The following is a 27,629-nucleotide window of genomic DNA, read 5'->3' as shown; positions in this document are numbered from 1 at the left end:
GTTTTAACTGTGGGATAAGTGCACCAATGCTAATGCAGAAAAAACCCTGTGAAGACAGCATGTCTTTCTAGGTATTACTTGAAGTACAAATCTAAAATCTGAAGTGCTAAATTACTTCTATAAGTTGTCAGATAAGATTTTTATAACACTTCATATATGGAAAAAGAGCTGAAGGAAATGGAATTTTAGCTTCTGACTGAATAAAATGGAAAATGGACATCCTTTACAGGAAAAAAGACTAGAAAGTAATCCATGAAAGTGTTCTGAGAACAGCTGTAATAGGAGCAAGCTTAGATGAACTAATCTTCTGATTTTTGGTGTTAGAACTGTTATGTAGGGGTCAATTACTCATACTGCAAAGCAGAAATACTTGCAGCATGATGAGGAAGAATGGACTGATTAAGACAACACAGTAGTCTTACTAATCACTGGGGAGAGGGTAAAAATCTTGTGATGACCTTGTTAAGAATAGGGAAGCAGAGCTGAAGACTAAGCGTGCACTGATCAGTACTGACCAATCTGGAGTTTGTCCTGCTGAGAGCGTAGAGTAGGATGCTGTGTATGGGAATGATATTTAGTTGGATCCTGATCCAGAATCTTTTTACCTGTGTAAAATCAATGTGATTATTCTTGACAGAAGAAGTACATGTGGAATAAGTATGTACAGGATTCACCCCATAAGTTGGAAGAGCTTTAAGCAGTTTCACTTAAGGTTCAGCTATGGAAGCCGCTGTATCTCTGTACATGCCGGTCTGTTGCTTTTTGCAGTACAGTATTTCCTGGCCACATTTCTGCTATGAAACACTTTCTGCTAATGATTTAAGCATTCTCATGAGCTTATAAATTTCAGACTGGCTCCTTTGAAAAGCTGGTTTACTGGATCTTCAGTGGGTGGGCAAGGGAGAGGCTCTATGGAATATAACATTAATACTGAACCAGTACAAATCGCAAGTTTAATTTGATTTGTTACTTTTCAGTAAGGAGTCTATTTTCTGTCCGCTTTAATTTATTATAATGGGCAAAGCTGATAAATAGGGCTATTCTTTTTACCTATTTGTAGTGACTGAGCTTGATATGAAATCTGGAGGAAATCTTGTGTGTTCACTGGGGTGTCATTCTTTGAGGTAGCTAGGGGTCTGATCATGTTTCCATCTTTCAATTTTATTCACCCAACAAAAAATAACCCCCCTTCTAATTCAGTGCCCTGTTTGGAGAACTCTGCAGTTAAACTAGATGAAGACAAATGTCGCCTTTTGTACCATTTCATAAGTTAACACAGTAAGTTTAAATTTGAAACCTTTTGTGAAATACATTTATGGGAATCTTGAATCACAGATGGTGGATAAACACCATACACTTTGAAATTTGGTATTCATAGCACTTGTTCTGTCTGTGCTGTTGGTTCACCCTCTGTGAATGACTCACACACAAATATGCATTCACAGATAATGCAGAGCAAACTTAAGTTTGGATTTGAAATTTTCTTGCTTTCCTGGCTGTGTTGTCTCAATGCTTCTGATGAAGAAATCTGACTTGTTACTCTCTGTATGCCATGCTGTTGTGTTGAAAAGAAGATGATGCTGTTATCTGTCATAATGATTTTCATCTTTGTGCTAGCAGTTTAAAAAATAAAGTATAAAAATAGAAAAGAACTCTTTAAAAATAATTAAAATGTCCATTGCAGACACATTTGGATTTAAATGAAGCAAAGCTCTGAAAGCATCTTCTCTCAAAATTATTATTGAGCACTTTGGGAGAGCAGAGGGTGGGAGGTGATTCCAGACATATCCCATCCTCACTTCAGTGTTGACACACGTCATGGTGAGGAAGGCTTAAAGATGGGGCATTTGTAAAATTGGGCTTATTAGAAAGGGCCAAGTCAAATAGTTTTTACCTAAGTGCTCAAGCATTCAGCTTGTCTACTGTAATATTAACTTACATGTAAAAATGTGTCTCTAAAATCCCACATTGTGCTGCAGCTTTTGGCACAGACCTAACAGTTGCTTGAGGCTAAAGTTAAAGTCTTCTCTAGTAGAGTTACATGCAAAGCTTTTAATTCACTATCAAAAGCTTCAGAAGTTCATCTGATATTATTCCATACCCAAGTAATGTTTTTACGTTTGTTGTTTTGATAGCATATTTTGAATTCTACTACTAAGAGAATTTCCTTGTAGCCACTTGTTGCACTAATTGTAATGCACATTGTGCCATATTAGTATTTTTGTAAATGAATTCAACGTTGAGTAACTAAAGTTTCTGCATCACTGTACTGAATTTTTAATCAGAATTAAAAATTATATAACTGCATAATTATAAAATAATTTCTTTTGCAGTTTTATATTTTTGTGGTTTAAAAGAGATCATTGAATGCATTGGCATCTCTTATTCTCTTTGTACCGATGCATATAGCTGTGATAATTCAAAATAGGCAAAACCCATTACGTGTTTCTGAATCTTGAATAAGTGTTGGGGACAGGCTAATACTTGCCCATCATTATGGGCCCATTATTATGTTGTCCTGTTGTGCTATCTCCATGTTGTAAGAGGGAATGCTTTTAAACTTTATAAATCCTTACTCACGGAAGTGACTGCAGGAGGGAAAGATCTGGGGGAGATTCACATGCATCAGGATTATTCTGTAAACTGATACTGGCTGTATTGCCAAGCATCCCACCTAAATTTACATTTTAAAGGAATCAAGAAAAAAAGGGTCAGGATATGTTCCTGACACCCCCCCCCCCCCCCATATTTCCAAATTTCTCACCATAGGAAAAGCCTTTGCCAGAAATTAAAGATTTCATGTTACTTTATTGAAATCTTGTCTATACGTGATGGGCACCACAACTATAATTTCAGATGTTTCTAAGGCAGTGACATTGCGCTATAGAGAAAGCTGGGATTAGCATTGAAGTGATGGATGTAGAATTGATAGAACACCGTCCCCTCTTTCCCTATTCATGTATCCCACCACATCTGATGACTGAGAAAGCAAATATTTAACAAGGTTTTTTTCCCTTAAGACCAGCGTTTAATGGCCATTCCGTTTGTCTGTTTAAAAGCTGCCTGTTAACTAACTGATTGTTGCTTTTATTCATAAACTAAATCCTTCCTTGGGAGTCAGCTTTGGCATAAAGCAAGAGCATACACACCCTGGATATTTTGGCCACTTTCTATGTTATCGTCTATGACAATACTTCCCCCAGGCTTCCTGTGTGTGAAGTGCTGTTCAGTGGAAAGATTCTTTTGATTTTGTTTATATGTATCCCTCTGGTTTCTCAGTGACAAATGTCTTTCACTTTTGCATGGATAACTTTGGAGACAATGACAAACTTTAATGGACTTTAAAAATGAATTCTGTGTGATTTTTCTTTGATGGATTTTTATCTTTCACAGGCATTTGCTATCAAGTAGATTACATAGCAATGACAATGTATACTTCATTTTCTAACTGTAGAATTTTAATGACAAACCTTATTTCAGGTAGAAAATGCAGTCACCCGCTTGCTTTCATAAGAACATTGCCATTATTAGCAGCTGATTTATACAAGTATACTTAGGCATACAACATAAAATTCTGATGTGGAATGGAGTCTGAATTTTACAAAGTATAAGGACAGTGTACTCTAGAAGATGTGTATGGAATAATGCATGCTTGACTTTACATTAAGTTGATGCATATCATGGGAATGGGGAGATGTTTAAAGCTTAAAATGGCCTTTGAATGGGATTTGAAATCAGACAAGAGAAAAATAAATACTTAATATGTATTAATACAAATAATATAGGATCATGGTGGGAAATATTTTGGGTTAACACCTACTATCCCTGCAGTGAATTACCAGGAGTCTTAAGAAAAGCCAGCAAATGTACCAACTATGATTTCTCCTAATTGCTTCTACCCTTGGCTGTATAGCACTGATGGCAGGCCAAGGGCTGGATGTGAAATGGAACGTCACCAGCTTTTTCGGAGGTACCTTTTACTTCTGCTGCACACTGGTAGATATCTTTTACGAGTTTGCTTGAGGGAAATATGTAACGTGAAAGGAAAAGGATTCACAATCATCATAAAAATACTTATGCAGGGTGTGGGAAAATAGGATTGACAAGCCTCCTCTGCCTGATGTGTAACACAGGGATTTGTCCATGATGAATGCCTAGCTTTGCTGAGGTGTGTCTTTCTCCTGTTGTACCTGTTCCACTTTGATTATAAAATTATATATTCATTAGATCAGAGATAGTGTGCCTGGTGATTAAGGCTCTCTTTTGAAATGTAAACCCCGGTGATGCCTGTTCCAGAACAGTAGCTCGCTTCAGGTTTTGCAGCACAGATGAGTTCCTCAGCACCAACCTGCTGGTTATTCTGATCTCGTTCTCTCTCTTTCTTGCTTTTTAACACCCTTTCTTACCTCAATTTTATCCCTCATTTTAGAGTACAAATTGCATTCCAGGACTAAGAAACTATTAAATGAAGGTTGATTGCAACTGATAAATATATGTGAAACATTTTGACTTGCCCCAATTTGCATGTTGATGAATTGCAATGCGCAAGTGTCTCTTTCTGTACAGTATATATAGAGGGTACATAGCATGCCTAGCCTAATTAAAGGTGTTCTGCTGAACACGTTTTAAAAGCCAGGTAATATTTATGCCGCCTATTTCGTGCAAAAATGTGCAATCATCCAAAAAAGATAGGTTTATCTTTCCTTATTCTTACAGCTGCATATATTCTGCTGATCTTATGCATCAGGATTTTAGGGGTGTTATTCGTGAGGATTTTAGGATGTCAGTAAAGTAACATTCAGTGTCCTGCTTCAAAATCCACCACAATTCCTTATCTCTGAAGGGGATGCGAGAATCTATCCTTTAGGAGGAGGGTATGGGAAGTAAAAGGTCTTGAAATGGCAATGGTTAATATGCATGTTCATGAGTAAAACAGAGGGAAGGGTTCACTGCTAGGGGTACTCACAAATGCTGAGTTAGTCATATTTTTCCTTCCTACTGAAACTGCTTCCTTCTCTGAAGGGAGAAGTAAAGTTAGCGTAGGAGGACGTAGTATCAGGAGCACACTGCTTATTTTTCTGTGACTATTTTATGAGTAAAACTTCAAATCCATTTGCATTGCTAAAGTATAGACACAGAGTTCTTTCCCCTTTCTGAAGGGCTATTTCTTTCAGGTTTTATTTTGCATTATTAGTTTACTGTGTGTGGCAGTGAATGTGTAATATATTCCAGGAACACATTAGAAGTAGACTCATGGGTTTGGATGCTGCCAATAACAGGAATTTCAACCTTATTCCTGAGAGGTGAATGAAAATGAATGAAAAATAAAGGTCTTTAGTGACGCAAAAGCTACTGCTAATACTAAGAAAAGTAGATCTGAAATTGTAGGAATTCAGATAAAAGACTGGATTTTCGAAAGCATTTACTTGTGGCCTGTCTGTGGGTTTTTCTAAGTAGGTGGTAATTCTGTCAGACACCAATAGGAATAGGTTCATTCTTCTGAAAATTCCACTCATCAGACTTACTGCTGTACTTAGGCTTATCTGTGTGAGCAGCATCTGTGTTTGATCCAGAGGCATCTTGGGCTGTGATCTTTCCATAGAGTGTGAGATCAAGTGAAACTGTCTTTATTGGCTTTTGCTTTTCCTCTTAAAAAGTGTACATTGTTCAACTTCCAGTCTGACTTCCATTCTTCTGGTGGGAATCTTGGCTTAGCCTCCATCTGCTCCCCTGCCTGTCTTCCTACGAGCTCCAAAAAGGCAAGTGGCATCTGTACAGCTGGGGAGGAAAGGACTTTCTTTTTGTATGAATCACAAGACCATTATTCTTTGCCAATGAATCACTGACAGCCACCTTTAAAATAACATTACTAAACTTCAAAATTGCTATTATCTTAGATATTTCTAATATGATTCATTATGATTCATTACCACGACACATATCTGAAGCAGAACATGGGAATTCAGAATTCCTTTGAATTTCCAACAAAAAGTAATATCTGGTATTATATGTTATTATATGGATATTGTTGGGACTGGTGGTGTGGTTCTGTTGCACAGTGTTCTGTGTGTGTATTTATTTATACATGCCCATAGCGTATTCAGAACTCTACCACCTGTAAAATTGCTTTTTCTAATGTAAAGGAGCTATACATTTCCCATGTAATAAAAATTAATTTGTTTTAATTTCAGAGAACTGTGTTAAAATTACACAAGTTGTAGAAATCTTGGGAAAGGAAGCTTTATAGGGAGATATCCATGTCAAACATTTCAATATCATGACAAAATTCAGAAGGGAAGTTTTTAGGGACTGAACTATTCCTAGGCTGCCAGCAGGATTTGAAACTTGTTTTGTGTTTATGACACTGGTATTTCATATGAGCAGAGAATAATTCAGTTTGGAAGGAATTTATGGAGGTCATCTAGTCCAAGCTTCTGCTCAGAGAACAGACAGCTTTAGAGCTGTGTCAGACTGCTCAGGGTCATAGGTAGGTAGGTTTACTAAGAATAAGAAGCAAAATGAACACTAAAATGAAATGTTACACTAAAATAGGGTCAGCAGAAAGTTGGGAAAAACGATGAGATTTAGATGTGCGCTTGTGAAAACCAAAGAAGAATGAATCCCATTTTGTGTTATTTATCCTTCTTTGTATCTGTTTTCAGTGAAATCTAGAGTTGAGCATCATGGGGCTTGAAAGAAAAGGTTTAAGTGTTATTCAGTATAAGAAAGTGTTTCAAAAGTTTGCTTTAATTCATATTAAAAGAGAAAGTAGTTCTAAAGTCTTCATGCTTAGCCACTAGAATAGTGCAGTGATGCCAGGGTAAATCATGTAGTAGCAAGAATTTGCAAGTCATTTGCCTCTAGGATTTGTGCTTGAACTTGAAAGCCTTAAGGCCTTTTAGTTCATTAATAGTTTAGCTTTATCTTCCAGATTACATTCCCCAAAGATCATGATTTTGAATAAGGTGGCAAATTAAGAGCTCTACTCGTGCATTTCCTTTGATGCAGGATGGAATAAGAGTTGGAAAGAAAATGTTATCAAAATGTTATAATCAATGTAAACATTCCAGAATTTCAATCTAAATTATTAAGCATATGTCTATTTCAATAAAGAAACATAGCACAAAAAGTTGTTGGGTTATAATGTGTTAAAGAATATGTTAAAACCCCCAAATCACAAGATGAGAACAACTAAATATACTCATTTCCTATCTGTTAATGTGACAGTCAAATGGAAAACAATAACTTAGACAGTAGCTTAGAACTTGGGCTTATTCCAGCACTTTTAATACTATAGGGATCTCAAATTCCCCTAAGTGCTTTAGAAAGCAATGCTATAGTGATTGCGCAATCTGTCCAAATAAACCCATTTAGGTGCGCAGCAGTTTTTCAATGCAAAGACATAGAGCTGCAAACTGGTATAACCAAGGAGTTCCCACATAGTCTCAAGACACTCATTGAGGTTTTCATAGCTCTGGATTATCAGCCAAAAGGGATAAGAGGTGTCATCCTGATGACTGAAGTCATCAGTAGGAGTTTTCTTCATTATTTGATTGCTAGCATTGTGTGGTGAAACCCTGTTGGTTTCCATAGCTTCAGTAAAATCTCTTCTCTGTTCCCTAAGTCCTTGTATAGAACGTGACCCTCTACTTCTGTCAGAGAGTTCATTTAAACATTTCTTAAGTCCCTCAGTTTTTGCAGCTGATTGCATTGTGAAAGCTTCACTGATGATCATGTCAAAGTTTTGAAAGTAGCCTGTCTCTTGAATAAGCTTTGTTATTCTTTCAGTCCTGTTAGTGCTTTACTCCCAATTCTTCCCCACCCTCATTATGTCTGGTTGCTATTATCACTTAGTGGGTGCTTTCATTTCCTTGATTTGATTTTTCACTTTTGATTGTGTTGTCCTGGGAGTTCACAAAGCTCTAAGAGTCTGGTTGATGAGAAGTCTGGCCCTAGCCTGGAGTGACACAATATGACATGGAAAAAATTTTTCAGTCCTCAGAAGCAGCATTTCCCTTCCCCAGCAAACATGCATCTGTTTTTTGATGAAACATTTTGCATATTTAGTTTTCTCCCATACTACTTTTCAGCTACTCATTAGCGTTTTCTGTGACATTTGCTTCTCTCCGTTGTATGTAGCTAGCTAAAAGAGGATACATGTTGCCTAACTTTTCTGTATGAGATAGAATGGTCAAGGCCATGTGCTCCCATGATCATAGAATCATAGCATATTTAGGGTTGGAAAGGGGCTTAAGAAAATCCAGTTCCAACCACCCTGCCATGGGCAGGGGCACCTCACACGAGACAATATTGCCCATGTCTCTGTCCATCCTGACTTTGAACACTGCCAAGGATGGAGCATTTACCACTCCCTTGGGCAACCCATTCCAGTGCCTCACCACCATCACAGTAAAGAACTTCTTTATATCTAACCTGAACTTCCCCTATTTAAGTTTAAACCCATCACCCCTTGTTCTATCACTACAGTCCCTTATGAACAGTCCCTCTCCAGCATCCTTACAGGCCCCTTTAGATACTGCAAACTGCTCTGAGGTTTCCATGCAACCTTTTTCTTCTCCAGGCTGAACAGCCCCAACTTTCTCAGCCTGTCTTCGGACAGGAGTTGCTCCAGGCCCTGATCATCCTCGTGGTCTCCTCTGGACTTGCTTTAACAGCTCCATGCCCTTCTTATGTTGAGGACACCAATATGGTGCGGGGGAAGACTCCCTACAGATAGTACTGAAGTAGGACAAGAAACACATTGAAGAGACAAGTGTGCATGGATGCAGCTCAGAAGCCATTACTGTCAGCTTAATAGGAATGGAAAAGTGAAAACCAAATGTGAAGAGAGTTCACATCTGTTCTTTTGCATCAATCTGTATACAGGCAGAGGATGTCGAACGTTTTTCAAGGGATCGCTTCACTTTGGTTGCAGTTTCATTCCTTGCCTAGGTCTGTTGTTTTTCAGTGTTGTAAATCTCATGTGCATTATGCAAAACCAAATCTGTTGGATCATATTTTAAAATTCTCCTTCTTGAATGCTGTTCTTCATCTGGCAGAGCTGAGACAACAATATCCCTCTACAGATAACCAGTGAGAGCAAGCATACGAAACAGTTGTAGTCGTGTGTATTGTGGTTTTGTAATGAATGCGCTGAACCTGATAAGGGGTTTGAAAACAACAAATGGCACTGTGTGAGAGAGAAATCTGTACCATATGGAGCATAATGTAACTATGAAGTCTCAAAACTGTGACTCTGGGGAGCGTGCCAGCATACGTGGGAGAAGTGAGAATTTCATGAATCATGTTACTCTTGAGTAGATCTGAAAGTACAAAAGAGTTCAGCAGCACTCTGATAAATATGCAAATGTCCTCGTTCTCTGAATGAAACAGTAATGTGGCTTTGATATTCAGGCTTTTGAAACTTGAGCCCTGGGTAAAACACAATAGAAGAACAGTACAAATAGTATAGCATGCGCAAATACCTGAACACATTGCAGGAATGATTTAATTCTATAGACAGGATTAGATGTAGCAGGTTTAGAAAGGTCTAGTGTTAGAGGGGGAGATGGCCAAGGAACTCCATACTTTATGGCAGGAAATGGCTTGGTTATTTATTATGTATTATTAGAATATAAAACCAATGCTATTATGAATGCCTGATTGTGAAAGAATTGCGAAGCAGAATCCTGTCCTAAAGACTTTAGAGCCTTGAATAAGTGGGTTCAACAAACATAACCTATCAAATCCTGAATTAAGTGGAAGTGTTTTGCATATTATCAAATCACCTGCTCATTCCAGTGGGATGAAACATTAACTTGTTAAGCTGCTGTTTAAAATGTGGTTGTGTGAACTGGGCATTGTTGAGTGATAGGTAAAACGCCCCCACTGCACGTATACCGTTAAACTCAGTATGGCTGAGTGAAGGGTAGAAAACATCTTGTATTCCTTCACTGTCAATTGAATAAAAGAGAGTTGTATATTTCAGGTAATAAGTACTGTGTGGAGAAAAATATTATTGAACAAAGTCTGCAGCAGTACTTAGCGCACGCTGATCTTTCCAGCAATCTGATTTTCTTCTTTGGCTTGATATATCTAGAGGTATTCCCTCAATATAACCATCTTAGCTGCCAAACTAAGTAATCGTATCTGCTTTAACACAGAGAAAAAGATAAGAAAGAGCTTGTGAAGAACTATTTGAGAGCAGCTGCAAATCCTGGTCTGTATCTAATCCTCCCATGACTGTCAATTAGGGCCAGAGTTTTCAATCTTTTGTCTCATTTGTAGACTACACAACTCGTTTCACTCTGCTTGCCCCACAGCCCTTAGTGGTGGTTTCTTTTCTCCTGTCTCTTGCCAAACAAATTAATTCCCTACAGTTTTCTAAGCTTGACTCATTCTCAGCTTTCATTCTCTCATGCTTGGAGAAACCTAATATTGTAGAACAAGGGTGAATGTGGTTTATGGAAGGAGGTGGTGATGGGATTTCTCTCATGGGAGAAAGTGCTTCGGTTTCTTAATCTGAAATGGATGTATTCTGAGAGAACTCTAAGGGGAGCCCGAGGTGTTAGCAGCCTTCGCCAGGACTCAGGTACTGCTGTTTTGTAAAACAGCTTATGTTATCAAAAGCATATCCTGTGAGGGATTCATTTTGGATATAACTAAAATGTGCTGAGAACTCCAGCCAAGCTGTTTTGAATATCTGTAGAAAACAAGTGATACAAAAAGCTTATGAAAATCTATTAAAAAGTCAAGTTTCAAATGACGTGTCTCAGAGTATATTTCATCGTTCAAGTAAGGGAGGTGTTTTCCACCATCTGAAGTAAACTCAACAGTAGTTCAAGAATTAACATTTCCTCACAGCAACAGGAAGGTACTGCATCAGAAGAACTGAAAAGAAAAAACTTGTAAATCTCCTTTTTAACAAAAATAGCATGATTCCTAAACCAATACCACCATTAGAAAAGTGCGCATTCCTTACACAGAGTGAGAAAGTGCCTTGCCTGTAGCAGCCAAAGCTGAAAAGCTTTGGGATTTTGATGCCGGTATGTCAAATTCTGAAATTCTATCAAATGCAACCCAAGACTTCAGAGGATTTAGCTTACCTTTGTATTAAATTTTGTTGAAATTTTACGTAAACAAGAGAAAGCCAGCTTTGCTTAGATTAAACAAAGGTTAGGATCTATCGAACCTACAGATCATTAGTGCACTTAAAAAGCTGAAGCATATAATTCCCATTGCAAAATTCACCAGACAACTTTGTAAGGAGTATCAGGTAACAAAGGTGGTAGGGTCTTTGAAAGTTGCAGTACAGGAAGACAGGAAATATTATATTTAGGAATGAGTCAGCTATCATTCTGTGATCTTTCCCCTGACTAAACTTGCTCTGACAAAAACTGCAAGTTTAGGCACCGATTCGTACTTTAAAGCCATCTGTAAAAGATGTGGAAGAGAAAAGCATTCCACAAATCTGGCTTTAAAGACCAGAGAAGAGGTAGGAAGCCTACAGGGAAAAAGAACTAGCCTTGAGGTCAAATTTTACAGTGGGTTTTGTTTGTGTTTTCTCTAATACATAAAATTCTGCTTCTTATGAACATGTGGTTTATCAAAAGGTGTTTTTTTTTTAATTCTCAAAATTCTAGAGAACAGAATCAAATTACAAATCATAGTTTAATTTATTATCTAAATAACTATTTTCCCCTATCATTTCTGTTCAAGAGTTTACAGAACTTTGCTGATGCGTATTGTTACTGCCCTTTTACTTTATTCTCTCTTCCCTAAGCCCTACAGCTTCCAGCAAAGAAGTAGCAACAAGTGCAAGCTTACAAAGGCAGCAAGGGTCAGGAACTTAAATTGTCTTTAACATGATCTCACAAATGGACTTAAATACTTCATTTACAAAAAGGTTCTGTGTTGACTCTTGTATTTACTGATAAGCAGCATTTCTTAGGGCCTAATGGAAGAGCTATCATGCATATCTGATACTGTGTTTGGATTTAAGTGTACTATGGAGCAGGAAAACAATTTCATGTGATGGAAACTTGATGTTCTTACTTGGACAAAACCCTTGAATTCATTGGAAAGCACTTTAGGCTTGACTTAGGTCAATGGTTTTATTTGCATTCTACTGTTTATTATTTGCATAGTTCAGCACGTTACAGCTTTATTAACACTAACTTATATTCCTAAACAGCTGAGCAAAAGAGTTGCATTAAACCTTAAAGTAAAAAGCCTACAAACACAAAGATTATTTCAGTAATAGAGGCTGTGGGAGTGTGTGTCACACCTGAAACAGCTTTCAACCTCTGGGAAATGCAGTTCCTCATTCTGTCTTGTTTTCTGACTGAGGCACTGTCAAACAGGATTCCTGGAACTCTGCCATGGCAGGGTGAGGTTGCAGCAATAGGCAAATTCTGTGCCGTTCAGGTATTTATTTTGTTCCTAAATTAAGCGCCAGAAAGCTTCAAAACCTTGTCACTTCAGAAGATGATCAGAAATTCTTTAGGAGCACTGAAGTAATTAAGTCATTCAAAAGCATCTGTGTGAGTTCTGCTCTCACCTTATTGATTAGAACAAAATAAAAAAGAAATGGAAAACAACTTCTATGTGATTGCAGTATATCTATTATGGTAAAGTACAAATCACTTGGCCCTTATACAGGGAAGAACTCAGTCTGCTCTTGATGGGCATTTCTGGTCTCATTTCTTCTTCTTGGACTTACATTCTTCCATGATTTTGGTAAAGACTGAATGATTTTACATCATTTGTAATCAGAATCTGTTCTGAGGCAAAACGCAGCTCTCAAGCAGAGAAAAAGAAAGAAAATAAGGCACAATAAGGAGGAAATCAGTTGTAGAAGTGCATGGAGAGCTGTCATCCACAGAGAGTAGTCATGGGAAAATAACTTCAGAAATTCTCGCTGTCGACTTAACTCTGTTTCCATGGATGTCTGCGTGGAGCACTTCTGGGAAACTAAAATTGCTGCAACCTGTGAAGATGCAAACTGTTGTATGTTATAGTAGTGTGTGAAAGGAGAGGAACGCAAGATGGAAGGCTAAATAAGAAAGATGGCTCTCACAGCCTTCTGGCTACCCAAAGCTATTACCCGTTGGGGATTCTTACCTTGTTTTTATGATCTTTATGTTGGCAGTGTAACAAGTCTTGAGGGAAGAGATTCAAACTGGCCACAACTTGCAAGTTTTATTTTCTTTCCCTGGCATTGAATCATCCACCGTCTTATTCTGACCCTAAGTGTTGTGTTTCAGTGTTGGCAGAAGGTAGAACACCATTCATCTGAAATAACATTGTGTGTCTGTTGGAGGTTGTCTGCCCTTCCAGGGCCAAAAGAATCACAGCCAGGCCTCTTCCATGCTTATTAGCCTGTGCTATAAGGAACTCAGCTGATTCTTGTGGAGGTGCAAAGCCATGTCTGAGAAACACATAAAGGGGTCAGGCTGGTGTAGTAACCCTTAAGTACCAACCTTCTCTTTGGAGGAGAACAGGAAGGAGACTTCGGGGCTGGCCACGAAGAATTCACTTTGATTTGGTAGTTTGACTTAAGTCTCTCTGCTTGAAAGGTAAGGCTGAGCCAAGAGAGCACTTTGAGCTTGATGGTAGATCCCTGAGGAACATGAGATACAGAGCATGAATAGAAGGAAACTGAGGCAACTTGGTTTAAAGCCAAACTGGGCATGCATTATGCTAAGCCTTTTGTCAGGCTGCGTGCATGACTGAGGCCTTGCAACAAAAGGTGGGGAAGCTAGTAAGAAACTGAACTGCCAATTAAAAAACCACATCTAATACATCATGCATCTATTGCTGAGTAATTTTATTCTAAATTTCCCGGTATAGTCAGTAACTAATCTGAGATTTATAGTAGTAGCAATGGAGAACTTGGACAAAGAGATGGCAAGATTTAGGTCAAGAGATAATTTAGCTAACATGAATTGAATGTAAAAGTATTTAAATCTGGGCCCTTATATATTTGTACATGCAAACAATGATGTTTGAGCATGCCATTAAAGTTAGTAGGTCTGAGACTTGTTCAGAGTTTTTTGTCCCTTACGTATGTGTTAGGATTTTTGCCTAAATCTCTTCTACTCAAGAATCCTTAAAGAAAGCAGGCAAGCATGTTTAGGCCTAAATATGAATCTCAATTAAAAAGTATCAGTGGAGTATCCCAAAGGAAGACTTCTGTTTTACACCTCCTCTGTATCAGCTGCTATTAGTTCTTATTAAGCACTTATCTGCATTGTCACCAGGCCTCTGAGCTCATTGTTAACTTGCTTTGTAAGCATCCAAGAGAAGTAAGGCTTGGAATGGAAAGAGGACAGTGAATTAACTTGATATTTATGGGGAACCACTCCCAAACATAAGAGTCAGCATGCAAGAAAGCGTTGAATGTTCCACCTTGGAAAATGCAGTGGCTAAGTGATGGTTCAGCTGTTGTTTTGGGCTGAGGGAAGGCAGATGTTTCCACTGGCTAACATGAAATGACAGGGAGACAGAACTAATGCTAAGAAAAGCCGTGAAGATAATTAACACCCTCTTCTTTTCCAGACTGGGGACAAAGGCATTGCAAAAAGTAAAGGGCAGAGAACTAACCCCTGCAGAAAGGTTCAGGAAGCCTTATGTTAGCAGACAGTACTTGATTGGAACTTGAAGTTACAGCTTGTCAACTACAATGAGATTTTAATATAACAACCATATGCTGATGAACCTGTGCACTAGTAAGCGTAAGGGTAGAAAAGAGATCTGTGCATCAGTATTGCTGCTCAGAACTGAAGTACAGCAGCTGTTAGCCAGAATTTTTCACCCCAAGTCTCTTAAAGGGCCGGTTTCCCACCAGTACCTGTGCTTTTAGCATTGTTGGCCATGAGCTGAAATGCAGAGAGAGGATATTTTTCCATGTAGCCAATGCAGACCCTTCAAGAACCACAGTGAAAAATGCTGCTTTTGGCTTTTTTCAGCACAGTTCTGGTGCAGGAAAGCCTTACGGGGACATACCTACCTGCCGAGGCAACTAGCGTCTGACAGCTTGTAGATCCTGTTGATCAAGTCAAGAACTGCAGGCAGAGTAATGGCTTGAAATTTTCTGGATACAAAAGTGCCAGTTAGGAATGCTACCCTGTGCTTTTACAAGGTTATTCCTAAGGGAATAGTCTTGCTGTATAACAGATGCATGATTATGGATACAAGTTCAAGGGGTAGCACTGATTCTTCTGAGAAGTCTGTAGCAGTTTTACCACAACACTGCTTGCAGTCAGCATTGCTCTATTTTTTAACTCTAAAAAGTTAATGGAAAAAAGGATCGTGGGAGGAAAAGAGAGCAGGGAAAGCGTGAAACCTTTGCAGAAATTATTTTGTGCTAAGAAATCTGATGAATTTTATGTGAAGAACTGTAACAGCTAAGCACACACTACATAACAGGCAGGATTTTATAGTTTTTAAAGCTCTTCAGTCATACTCTTTTATTATGATATAGCTGTTTGTGTTCCTTAACCAACTAAGAATTATGTCCAGATTTCTCCTTGCTACCCTGCTCTTCCTCTTTCCCTAGCAAGAGAAGGTTTAAGGGATTTGGAAATCCACCTCTATTCAGAAATGCAGATTATTGCGTATTTTTCATATTCCTTTGGAATGAAGAATAAAACTATTTATTTTTTGGGGTTAGAGCTGGGGTTTTTATATCCTTAAAAATCAAGTATTACTTACTTAAACTTTCTAGAAATTTGCTCTTGATTTTAGCAGTGTTTTAAGGCTGTTGTTCCAGGGTACCTGAAATGCATATAAATGCACATTTTTCATTCTCATGTGTTGAAAGATTAGCTTCATTATATGACATATAGAAAACCTTACAGGAAAATATTCTTATGGTATTTTTAGAGTGCATGTTGGTACAGAGTGCATTGTATAATTAAGTATGTGTTAAAATATTGGGAAAACAGCCTGAATCTGAGATGATCTTAATGACGATGTCCTGTCCCTGGCAGTGTTCAAGGACAGGTTGGACAGGGCTTGGAGCAACCTGGTCTAGTGGAAGGGGTTTGGAACTGAATGAAATTTGAGGTCCCTTCCAACACAAACCAGTCTGGGATTCTTTGATTCTATGAAAGGGAGATTAAATCAAAGATTTGTAATGCTGGCCTGAAGATGTTTATTAGCTCTACAGAAAATATATACAGAGTATTTCAGTATTATAATGTTTTTCATATTATAGCTAGCTGAGAAGCATTAAGATATGTGTAGTCCTAAGTCTCTCCTTGGATTCTGAAGTTTAAGGATTTTTAGGTCCATGCTAGTAAAAAAAACCTGCTTTATTTAAGATACAGCAGCACTGTGGAGTGTTCTGGTGGCTACTGCACCATAAAGGTTGTAGATAGTCATTAATTTGGGTGACATTTTGGGTGACATGGTTTAGGGTGAGGTGTCCCTGCCCATGGCAGGGGGGTTGGAACTTGATGATCTTAAGGTTCTTTCCAACCCTACCTATTCTATGATTCTATGATTATAAATCAGTTCAGTACTGAAAATTTATTCAAAAGTATATGCTGATAGCAGAGCTGCAGATTGCATGTGCATCTCTTGAGTAATAGGAACTGCATCGCTTGCGAATGTAGAATACTGATAACAGAATGGGGAATTTGACATGCTGCAGGCAGCCAACATTCAGGCTTTCACACACAAAATGCACTTTACGCCTGACCTACTAATTGAAATACTGTTCCAAAATGCAGAAATGAGGTTTGATTTAAATTTTAAAATAATAATGATAATAATAATATATACATAGAGATGCCATTTTTATTAATAACTCTTCTCACAAGGACTGAGCTGGATACCTGTTCACAAGCAGCAGTGAAGAAAAGAAACTCCCGGTAGTCTGAGAAGACTTTGAAATCATGAAATGATAAAAGCATTTTTAATGCTCTGAACATATTCCATTCGCAGTATTGTACAAATTCTGCAGTATCAGTAATGTTATATCACTCTGATAAACCTAAATACCTAATTATAAAAATACTTTGGGGTGAGAGAGAGTTTAAGGATGAAGTACTGTGTTGAATTTTAAGATGCATAAAGGGGTCTTAAACCTGCATCTACCTTTCTACAAATAAAAAAGAATCCCTTGCAAAAGATTATGTCAGTTTATACAGAAAAGGGTAATGACTAACATATACGTCCAAAGCAGGGTTTGAATTGTGGGGTTGAGTTGTAGGTGAAAAACCGTGACTTAATTTGCCAGCATATGTATGTATGTCATGTCTATTTATCTTTCATTATATTCTCACAAATGTAGAAGCAATAAGTAGGATTATTAAGTAGACTCTCATAATATCGCTTTCAAATCTTTCATTCGAGCAAATCAGTAAGATGAAAGAAACAGTCTTCTTGTGCAGAGCTGGGTTTTTTTAAAGCATGTGAATTCGAGCAGTGATCACTTTTCAACAGAAAGTGCACTAAAATACTTCAGAGCTAAATTTTATTCACAGCTTCTGCTCCTAAATAGCAGTGGTTTTTAAAGCCTTTTTTCAAAGCCATGGAGTGTTTTTAGCCTCTAGCTCTCAATGACTTGGATAAATTCATATTGGAGTTCAGATGCTAATTTATGTGACTGCTTTTGAAAACAGATTTAGGTCAAATCCTGTTTCTGTAGGAGCATCCATTAACTCTGCCATTAACTCTGGGAAATCTTTGTGTTCACAGCCTCTGTTCTTTACCTGACAATTAATTATTTCTGAGTGAGTCACCTGCCTTCAAGTTTGGAGCTGTCAAATCAAGTGCTTTCTTTAGGAAGCAACGATACTTTGCTCGTGCACCGCAAACAAGGGCTGTGGAAATCTAGCATCTGCTGATGCATTTACTTTCTTTCATTTCTCCAGGGGAATTCTGGCCTGGGGTTCAGTATTGCTGGAGGAACAGATAACCCACACATTGGGGATGATCCTGGGATATTCATTACTAAGATTATACCAGGAGGAGCTGCAGCAGAGGATGGAAGACTCAGGTAAAAACTCATTATGTATGTTTGGAAAGAAAATGTATGATTATTATAAATCATTGTCTAGGAGTCAAATGCCAACTGGGTTTTTCATGGAGTCAGGGGAAGTAAAAGATGTGACAGAGTATCCTTTCTGCTAAGATAGGAAAGCTAACTAAAGTAGCTTAAAGCAATTCAATAAGGTTAGTTAAGTCCTGTATAAAGAAAGGGGCATTTGCTGGTGCCACCTCCATCCTTGTACCAGTCATTTCATTTATTACCAAAGGCAAGATGGGAACTGGACAAAGAAACAGGCATATTAGCATGGAAGTCTTCTCTGCTTGGTCTTTGTATGTTCATGGCTGAAAAACTATGCTTGGTGTTATATTTTAAGGCTATCAAGACTTCCCAAACTACAGTACTATTGCTACAGTAGTGAGGTGTGCTTACTGCTGTTTCCAAAGGTTTTTTGCTCTGTGAGGATGCGATGTTTATGCTTTATATTCTGATTACTTCCAGAACAGTCTGTCACTGAGATGGACACACAGGTTACTTGTGTTTCTCAAATACATGGTAGCACATCTCTTAAAAAAGAGGAAGAACAGAAGTGCCTGTGCTTCTCTTTCCTTATGAACTGCATGCAGAAGGGGTTCCATCTATCCCAGAGGCTGCCATCCATCTGTCAGTCATGAAGACTGCTGATGCTCTAAAAGGCCATTTAGCTGGAAAGACTTGGGATACAATTTTGAAGCTTTCATGATCTCAGCCCTGGAATCTAAGCTCTAGGAGACTTTGCCAAAAACAGATGGTCTACAATTCATGAAATGTGACCAGATGGTCACAATAACTTTTTTCCTAAAGCTTTTTCCTTTAATTTAGAGTTAAAAGTAGGGGGAGTTGTCCAGTTTTTAGAGAAAATTTTGGATATTTCTTATGCTAGATTAGTAATTTGATTTCGGAAACATTTTTACTGTGATAGTGATAAGGAGTCATGGTGGTTGGCAGTGCCTGAAGGATTCACCTTCTAAATAAGATTTTAGAGAAAAGGAGTAGGAATAATCTCTCGTAACTTTGTGACTAAAATGCAGCTGTCTACCCCTAAGCTAGTCATCCTAGAGAATCCCAGTGAAGAAAAACCTAGGCATTTCTACATTGTGATTCATCCCATCCTAAAGTCAGTGCCTAAAATAGAACAGAAAGAATTACATCTTAAAAGGCCCTGCATTTTCACTGATGACTCAAATGAAAATGAGTTTCTTCAATCAGTTCATCTGTAGTGAACTATACCATAAATGTCTGCATTGAGCCAGATGTGGTTCATGCAACAAAGTGTGAGGAAACGGATGGATTTTGAAATCATGCTATGAAATTTGATGTGATGAACAGCATAGGGGGGTCTTAAGCTTGTATCTACCTTTCTACAAATAAGAAAGAATCCCTTGCAAAAAATAATATCTTTTTAGCAGAGTTTTTAATTATTTTTGAGAGCTTTTTTTAATTTAAGCTATTAAGAAGACAGAAGCCATTGCAGTGTTTTGTTGTGCTATCTTTGTGTGAAATTAAATATTTCATATCTCATTTCTATACTAATTAACTACTGAAAGTTTAACTCATTATTATTATATATTATACTGTGTTGGAAAGGTCACAGAAAGACCTTCTAAGCCCACAAAAAATAGCATGCTAATGCAATTCATGAATCTCTGTTAAGATCAGACCTGGCAAAGTTTGTATTTTGTAAGAAGAGTTTAGTAGTGCAAGTATGGTTATCTTGCTACTAAGATAATATTCTTCGAGTATTGCATTTGTTAGCATAATTTTATAATTGATAAGCATCTCTTTGGCTTGGTTGTTTTTCCTATTCTCATTTGTAAACATGGATTTTACAAAAGTTCATTCTTTCCTTGTTTTATCGGGTAAGTGGATTTCACTTTGCTACAATGCTAGCAAAAACACATGTTTTAGGAGCACCTGAAAATGTAGTTGTCAGTGATCATTACTGATATGCCACTGAAGAGAAGAGCCACCCTGGGGCAGTCTCTGCTGACTTGTATGGTAATTAATTTTACATAACAGTTTATCAGCTAAGGCCACTCTATAGGAACACAAGCTCAACATTGTGCAGTAACATGTGCCAAGAATAACAATAACCTTGGTTCCTACCAAAAGCCCAGTTTTGAATTACCTGAGAATAGAAGATTGGTGTTTATGGACAGAAGTACTTTCTTGTGTTCATTTTTGCCTCAGACTCTGCCTGCAGTTACTCTATACCATATAGCACTGTGGACTGTCTGAATTGGCTTCTATATCTACTGTCTGCTTTTAAACCATAAAAGCCCATAAAATCACTTCTGCTGCATTTTACATGAAGTTCCTTTGATCTAACTTAGCTGAGTGAAGTTTTTCAAATAGCTAGACTGTGAAAGCGACCTGTTCGAAATGGACTTAATGCTACAGACGCTTACAAGTCTTTTATGTGTATATATGGTTTGACAAGTGGAGGAGTAGGTCAAGTGGAGTTTCATGAAAGTCCAACCAAAGCAAATACAACTTCCTTCACTTGGGAAGGAATAACTCTCCAGTGCGCAATTTATAAGTACGTAAATATCAGGTATAAATACCTGATGGGAGTGAATGAGGACAAAGAAGCCAGACTTACATCAGTACTGATCAGTGACAGGGCAATAAGCAATGGAAACAAAACACATGGAATTCTGAACATCAGGAAGTACTTTTTTGCTGTGAAGGCGGCTGACTCTGGGTGCAGGTTGCCCAAAGAAGTTGTGGCATCCCCATCCTTAGAAGTGCTCAAAACCTGACCAGACATGTTCCTGGACAACCTGTTCTAGCTAACCTTTCTTCAGTAAGGAGTGTTTGACAAGGTGATCTCAAGAGGTGCTTTTCAACCTAAACGGTACTGTGATTTTGTAATTTGCACCTGAGTCAGCAGTGCCGAAGGACAGTGACTGAGGTCAGCAGAGATGCACAGAGAAAGGACTGGAGGCAACAGTCACATTTGCAATAACAGAAATTGCAATTGGATCTGAAGAAAAAAGTCTTTTAAATGAGGATATTGAGGCCCCTGTAAGTGGTAGCTAAGAGAGATTATGGGATTTCTGTCTTCAGAGGGACTCAGAGTTCACCTGGATAAAGTCCTGAGCAATGTGACTGAACTGCTTTGTGCACGAGGCTGGACTAGATGACCTCCAGAGGTCCCTTCCAACCTGAATCTTGAATTGTTTTCAGATTACGTAGATTATTCTTATATATAAAACCTATTTATGAGCCTGAAACAAAGGTGATTAAATTCATGTGTTTTTTTTTTCATTTAGAGAACTGTATTGTTATTGACAGTAAGTATAGTGCTTAGCGTAAGTTTGTGTCACCTCATGGCCCACATCTACACTTAAAGAAGAGTAAAAATTATGAGCCACTATAAACTACATTCATTTTAATAAAAATTCCTGGGTTTGGGAGCCTTCTTGAACTTCCAAATATTAATCATAAGGCACAGAATCAGAGAATATCTCAAGTTGGAAGGGACCCGTAAGAATCATAGAGTCCAATTCCGTGCCCCTCGCAGGACTGCCTAAGGCAGTATGACTGAAAGCATTGCCCAGATGCTCCTTGGACAGACTTGATGCCATGACCACCTCCTTATGGAGCTTGGTCCAGTGACCAACCACCGTCTCAATTAAGAGCCTTTTCCTTATGTCTTAAAGTCCAACCTGAACTTCCCTGGATGCAGCTTCATTCTGTTTCCTTGTGTCTTGTTGATGGTCCCCCTCCCTCCACTGCCTCCTTTAAGGAAGTAATAACTACTATGTTTACATGCTACACTCCCTAAAATACACTGATTTCTTGACTAGTACAAGAACCAATACACTGCAAAATTTAGATCTTAGAAGGCATTTTAGCTAAGTACATAACTCCTAATCTTGCAAAATAAAGGAAGCTGTCCAACCTTTTATGATGTCCTTATAATATATAGGAAATAATTTCATGGCATAAAAAATAATTAGATTTGATTACTTTAGCTAAATATGACTATAATAAGCTTGGGAGTAACTGAAAATTAGGGGTGTTTTTTTTTATGAATGCTGCATACCATGTCTCTTTGAAGCTTTGAGTTTCAAGTCAGTGACAGGGAATATAAAACCGCCAGAAGTAGCAACCATTCCCACTGAGTTGAAGGAGACTTTCTCTCGACAGTTTGATCTTTTAAGACTTTTGATGTATAAAACCTTCTGCTTCTATCTCACAGATGTCAGATGTCCATGGGCAAATATCTGCTTTTTAATAAAGAAGCTGTGAACGCAGACTTCTTTTACTCTTTGGAAGAAAGAGAATCCCAGTAATTTATGTGTCACTGCCTTTTTTGTTTTTATTTGAGTTTGTGTCAGAGAAAAAAGTGCAGTGGTCGCCTCAATTGCTTAGATAAAGCAAAGAACTTCAATATATTATCTCAGCAATTTTTTCTATTGGCCCTTATTGATCATAAGTGAAATCGTGGCTCCTAAAAAATTCATCATACTCTGGAAAACAAGAGTGATCAGCTCATGGGAGTGGAAGCACAGCGTAGCGGTCTAACTCAATCGAAAACAAAACCATTAGTAAAAGAATACTGAATTTCCTATTCTGAGAAAGTTTAAAAGAGCAGAAACTCCAAAAATATGAATTTAGTTTCAAAACCAAAACTGGTTTGAGTCAAGTATTATTCTTTCTGACTTCTCATAGTCAACTTCTGATCTTATGGTGGATGTATTTTTCTCAAAACTCTGGCTACAGGAATAAGTGGGTTCTATGAGTTCCTTATCTATTGCTATCAGAAAAGATGCTTTTCTTTTTTGTGATGGCAAGTTTGAAAATATGAATTTTAAGAAGTTCTTGGGATATAAAACGCAAATAAAAGAGTCTTGTATAGAACAAGGATGCAGAGCTTATGTTTTATACCAATCTCATGGTCATAGGACTCTTACAGAACCTATGTTTCAAAAATCAGTTACTCCGTATGTGACTGTATGTATATGATGACTTTATTCCCAGGACTGAGACAGATATGGGCAGTCTTGAGCTTGAATTTCAAGGGTTAAAGTTGTACCGAAGGTTATTTTGGTGTTTGAATCTGAGCTGTACTCAGGAGGAAAGAGGGTTGATGTGAGGGGTGAGTCAAGGGGAAGAAAGTGGTTGTGCCTGGAGGCACATTACCCTGGTAAGCTGCCCAGACCTGAACCTGTTTCATTCATTCTTTCTTCCAGGAAACTGGTTTCCATTTGTGAACCTATCATTTTAACTTTTTTCCTTAGAAGTGTGCATATTTGTAAGGAGAACTTAAACACATTGAGGAAAGTGGATCGATTGAGAGTTTGGCAGAATAATCAGGAACAGCACACTTAACCCCAGCTATCTAAACACCATAGGTTAAAAAGTACTAAAGCTGTGCAGTGTTTGTCTTTCCTTTGTAAATGTGTCTTGCCTGATACTGTTTTAATTACTGATTGGCAGGAGGTTTAGGATTGTGAAACTGCAGCACTTTTAAGGCATGCTCTGTTGTTCTCTCATCACCATAATAGTTAGCCCCATTAGATGTTTCTTTCCCCCAGCTCTCAAAGTGATTTAGTGTGGGGAAGGGAGCATAATTCACAAGCTATAGGAAGGAGACAGGAACTGAAATAACTTGCCCTCAGTCATCTAGTAAATCAAGGAGAAAGCTTGGAATGGAATAGTGATTCCTTCTCTCATATTTCTGTGCCTTACAGGCTTAAGTTCAATGCCTAACGGCAAAGGTTTTAAACAAATGAGGTTTGTGTTCCCTTCTGTTGTCAACTAACTCACTATGGTGTGTCAAAGGATTATTAATTTAGCTAGGTGTATGCAGCAAGAGAGGAACTCTGAATATAAGACCCTTTCTCATGCATATTCTGTTAATAAAAAATAAATGAAGAAAAGAAATTTAAAGATTGCATTCTAGTAAGAGTTAAAAAAATATTTCTGTGTTTCACTAAAGATGCCCCAGAAAAGAAATATTACAATTCTGTGCTGTTCACTCCAAGCTTGAAAACTGGAATTAAGATACGCACTGCTGTAACTGCTGTGTGCAATTTACTTGAGAAACACAAAGGAAAGAAGGAATGGAGGAGAGGAAACAGAAGCAAGTCCCCACTTGACAGCTGGCTAGATAAAAGACCCCCTTCAGTCTTTGCCCCGTGGGCTGTGCTGACAGTGCTTTGCCTCTGATGAAAAGTTTGAAACCTAAATCCCTCGCAGCAGCAGCAGGAACACAGTTGTTAGCGGTTGGTATGCGTTTCTAGTCTATATTGCTTAATAAGAAGTGAATTGGCAGTGATAATAGGAATAAGCTAGGGGCTTTTTCAGATTAATGTGAAGAGCTATTCCCGGCAGAGGTGATGTTCTTGATACGTGTGTCATTGTGTCTCTAATCCAGCTTGGGCAACTGGCTTCGTTTTGCCATCATTATATATCAAAACAGAAGTGTGTCTGCTTTGTGATTCACTGCCTAAATCTCTGTTTGCTAACTTTTGGTCTTGTATTAAGCCTATCAGTACCAGGTCTGTGTGCTCTGCAATGGCACACAGCTTGTTCAGGATGTTATTATAATAACAGCGCTGCCACAAAACACTGATTCATATCTGCACTGTTTACAGGCCTCTGACAATGCTGTTAGTTCAGTACCTAATTTAGTCGTAAGTTAATAAAGAGGCATTCACCCCATTAGGTAAAACATGCTTGCTTTGCAAACAGTCATAAATTAGATCATGAATTATTGACTGCTCACACTGTCCTGGTTTGTGTTAGGAAGTTTGATCTTATTAACTCTGTTTGCCTGTGCATTTGCATGTATCATTTTTGAGCTACTGTGGAATTAAGAAAAAAGATAGAATTACCACGGGGGATCTAATTAAAAAAAGATCACAAAATCAAATCCGATTTTCATGCATTATTTTTACAGTTGAACATGTCTTACCATAGGTCAAGTTTTAAATTACCAACATATACATCTTTTCATCAATGGAATGTTACCATGTAATTCTCTTCTCTGTTGCTTTCATCACTTTTCTTTCTCTTCTTTCCGATGTGAAGTCTGCATTTCTTATTTGGTATTGCAGAACCCCAGTGTGTCTCTGAATTTGGTTATAGTTCTGCTTTTCCCATTTTGAAGTTAATTTGGTAGCTTGTGAAAGTTTTCTTATGCAGTGCAAGAAAGGAAAGGGAAATTATGTTTTAGCAGCTGAATTCTGGGGTAAAGAGAACAGAATTTCATGAGAAGAAGAGGGTACCCCTCTGGCTTGTGGTATTTGAAACCGGGGCCTCTATACAGGGATAGACATTGTTGTAGTTGTTTTCTTTCATAACACAAAGGATCACTTTCTTCCCCCTGTAAGATACTGAGCTGTTTGGTACTGCTTGAAACTGCTGCTTGTGAATGTTATTAATAACCTTATTAATGTTATTAATATTATTATTAATGTTATTAATAGCATGCCAGTTAAGCAATGCAGCGTGTTATTAGGACTTTAGGTACACTGCAGTTGTATAATGCCCATTGCACTAGCTATTTCCTGCAGTGGTCCTGAACTGGTTAACAAGGCTCCCTCCCAAGAGTTCCTTCAGTGCCCATCCTGCCTGAAATTGCAATTGCCCCAGCGTGCTGCCGCAGCAGAACAGCACCATGCAGCCAAATCCAAGCGCCTATTTCATCAGCGTGTTTGCACTGCTACTGTAGTCAGGAATTTAAATAGCTCAGTGAAAATTTATCTGCAGTAAGAAGCCTTCTGTGGTTACGCACCTTAGGATTCATCAGCTCTCTATGGAGCCTAGTGTTAGTCAAGGAAAAAATATTTTGCATTTGTACCCTCTGGGGTACTGTTGAATTCTTCGTTAATTCCCCACCAAACCTGAATACAAGATTGTGGATTAAAAGGAAACTGATTTAAGCTATCATACCATCATAGAATAGTTAGGGTTGGAAAGGACCTCAAGATCATCCAGTTCCAACCCCCCTGCTGTGGGCAGAGACACCTCGCACTAAACCATGTCACCCAAGCACAAAACCATGTCATCCAAAAATTATCATAAATAAATAAATAAAAGTTAAGTTCCTTATTATCAGCAAAGACTTTATTCCAAAATTTTTAAAGAAAAGCTTGGGCAACTTTTTGCTTCTTACAGCCAAAACCACCGATACAAAGTGAGTATAAACATACCTTGTTCATACCCCGTCAGAACTCTAGGCTGTGGTTTGAATCAACTCTTTGGACTTTAGGATTTTAGCCAAACTGTATTTCGTGACAATACCTCATCACTGTCGCCACATTCCTTATTACACTTTTACTGCAGATGCTAGAGCAGGGGGGTTAAATTTATTTCCCTGTAGCGTGTTTTGATATCAAATTTGCAAGACCTTGCGAGTACTTTGGATGTGTTGCTTCCATCATGCCATTCCGCATTTCACTCTTAATCAAACCATCACAAAAAGCAAATTTTGTGGACTTTTTTTTCCCCTTACTTACCTATTTGCATTCTCCTCAAAGCTGCACCTCACTCTTGTGTTAAGTGTGCAGCCTAATGGTACTGATGCTCTGAAGCTACTAAAGTTTCTTACTAAACTTGAACTGCATGTTTTCTCCTCCATTATTTTAATGCTACACCTTTGTTTGGAATAGCTACTCTCAATCAAACCAGAGCGGAAGGGAGGGTTTTCTACTTGTTAGTGCAAGCGCCTGGGAGGCTCGACTGCTCGGTTTTGTTCTCAACTTGCTATGCCTGATCTGTGGCAGCACTTTTCTTCTTTTGTGCTGAAGTTCCCCCATTTGTAAAGTGGGGATAGTGATCATTATCTTTGCCTCACGGGGGTTGTTGGGAAGCTTAAACGAGTTCATATTTGCAAAGCGCTTTGAGAGCCCCAAGATGAAAAGTGCTTGCAAAAAAAATACCAAATCCGGAATTGCCTTCTGGGTTATCTGTTGCAACTGGTTTTCCTGCACAAACCTGAATGCGCTTCAGACAGTGCTGGTGTTAGTTGGGAGGATTTTAACCACGGGTGAGGAACAACCCTGTGGTTCCGTGTCTTTAGCAGGCAAAGCGTATCTGGGGCCCAAGGAAGCTCCTCATCCTTCCCCAGTGGAACTCGCTGTGGCCAAGCTGAGGAAGCTGCTCTTCCCCAAGCCTCGGGGCCTCAAAGCCCCTCCATGGTGCTGAAGCCAGATAAACCGGAGGGCTTGGAGGGTAAGTCAGGGCTGCAAAGCCATCCCTGCCCTGTACCACACCTACGGAGCCTGGCCTGGGGCATCTTCCACTACCTGCAGAGCAGCCCTGCAGCTGGGAGGAGCTTCTCAGCTTCCTGGTGCCTTCATTCATCTCAGACTTTACGGAGTTTTGTTTTTCTTTCCCTTTTCTTTATGCCCGCACCTTCGTCTCACAGCACCCCGCAGCTACCCACACTTCCTTTCTCCCTTTGCCTCTCCGCTGTCCCACTTTGGCCTCTGGCTTTGAAGGGCAGACACAAATACCTGTTCTGTGAGCTGAAGTTTTCCTTCTGGCCACCATTAGAGGCTGCTGCCTCTGCCGGCTGCCAGAGCCACCCAGATCAAGCCGAGCTGCCACAGAGGTTGGATGCGCTGGGAGTTTC

The 27,629-nt window shown here is 38.6% G+C and overlaps 1 protein-coding gene across 24 annotated transcripts in view; it reads left to right on the top strand.

Annotated features, from left to right (window-relative positions):
- Positions 1-27,629, top strand: part of DLG2 (discs large MAGUK scaffold protein 2) — a 995,744-nt gene that overhangs the window by 651,318 nt on the left and 316,797 nt on the right. For all 24 annotated transcript variants that reach the window (XM_057396723.1, XM_057396722.1, XM_057396721.1 and 21 more), the window contains one exon: positions 17,883-18,007. In XM_057396723.1, coding sequence (XP_057252706.1) covers positions 17,883-18,007 — 125 coding nt within the window. The remainder of the gene's footprint in view (positions 1-17,882; positions 18,008-27,629) is intronic.

The sequence above is a fragment of the Pezoporus wallicus genome, unplaced genomic scaffold (assembly GCF_028554395.1).
Source record: "Pezoporus wallicus isolate ANWC-B61680 ecotype Strahan unplaced genomic scaffold, APGP_CSIRO_Pwel_v1 contig_13458, whole genome shotgun sequence".
Classification (NCBI taxonomy): domain Eukaryota; kingdom Metazoa; phylum Chordata; class Aves; order Psittaciformes; family Psittacidae; genus Pezoporus; species Pezoporus wallicus.
The sequence above is the reverse complement of the archived record's forward strand: the minus strand, read 5'-3'. Positions and strand labels throughout refer to the sequence as shown.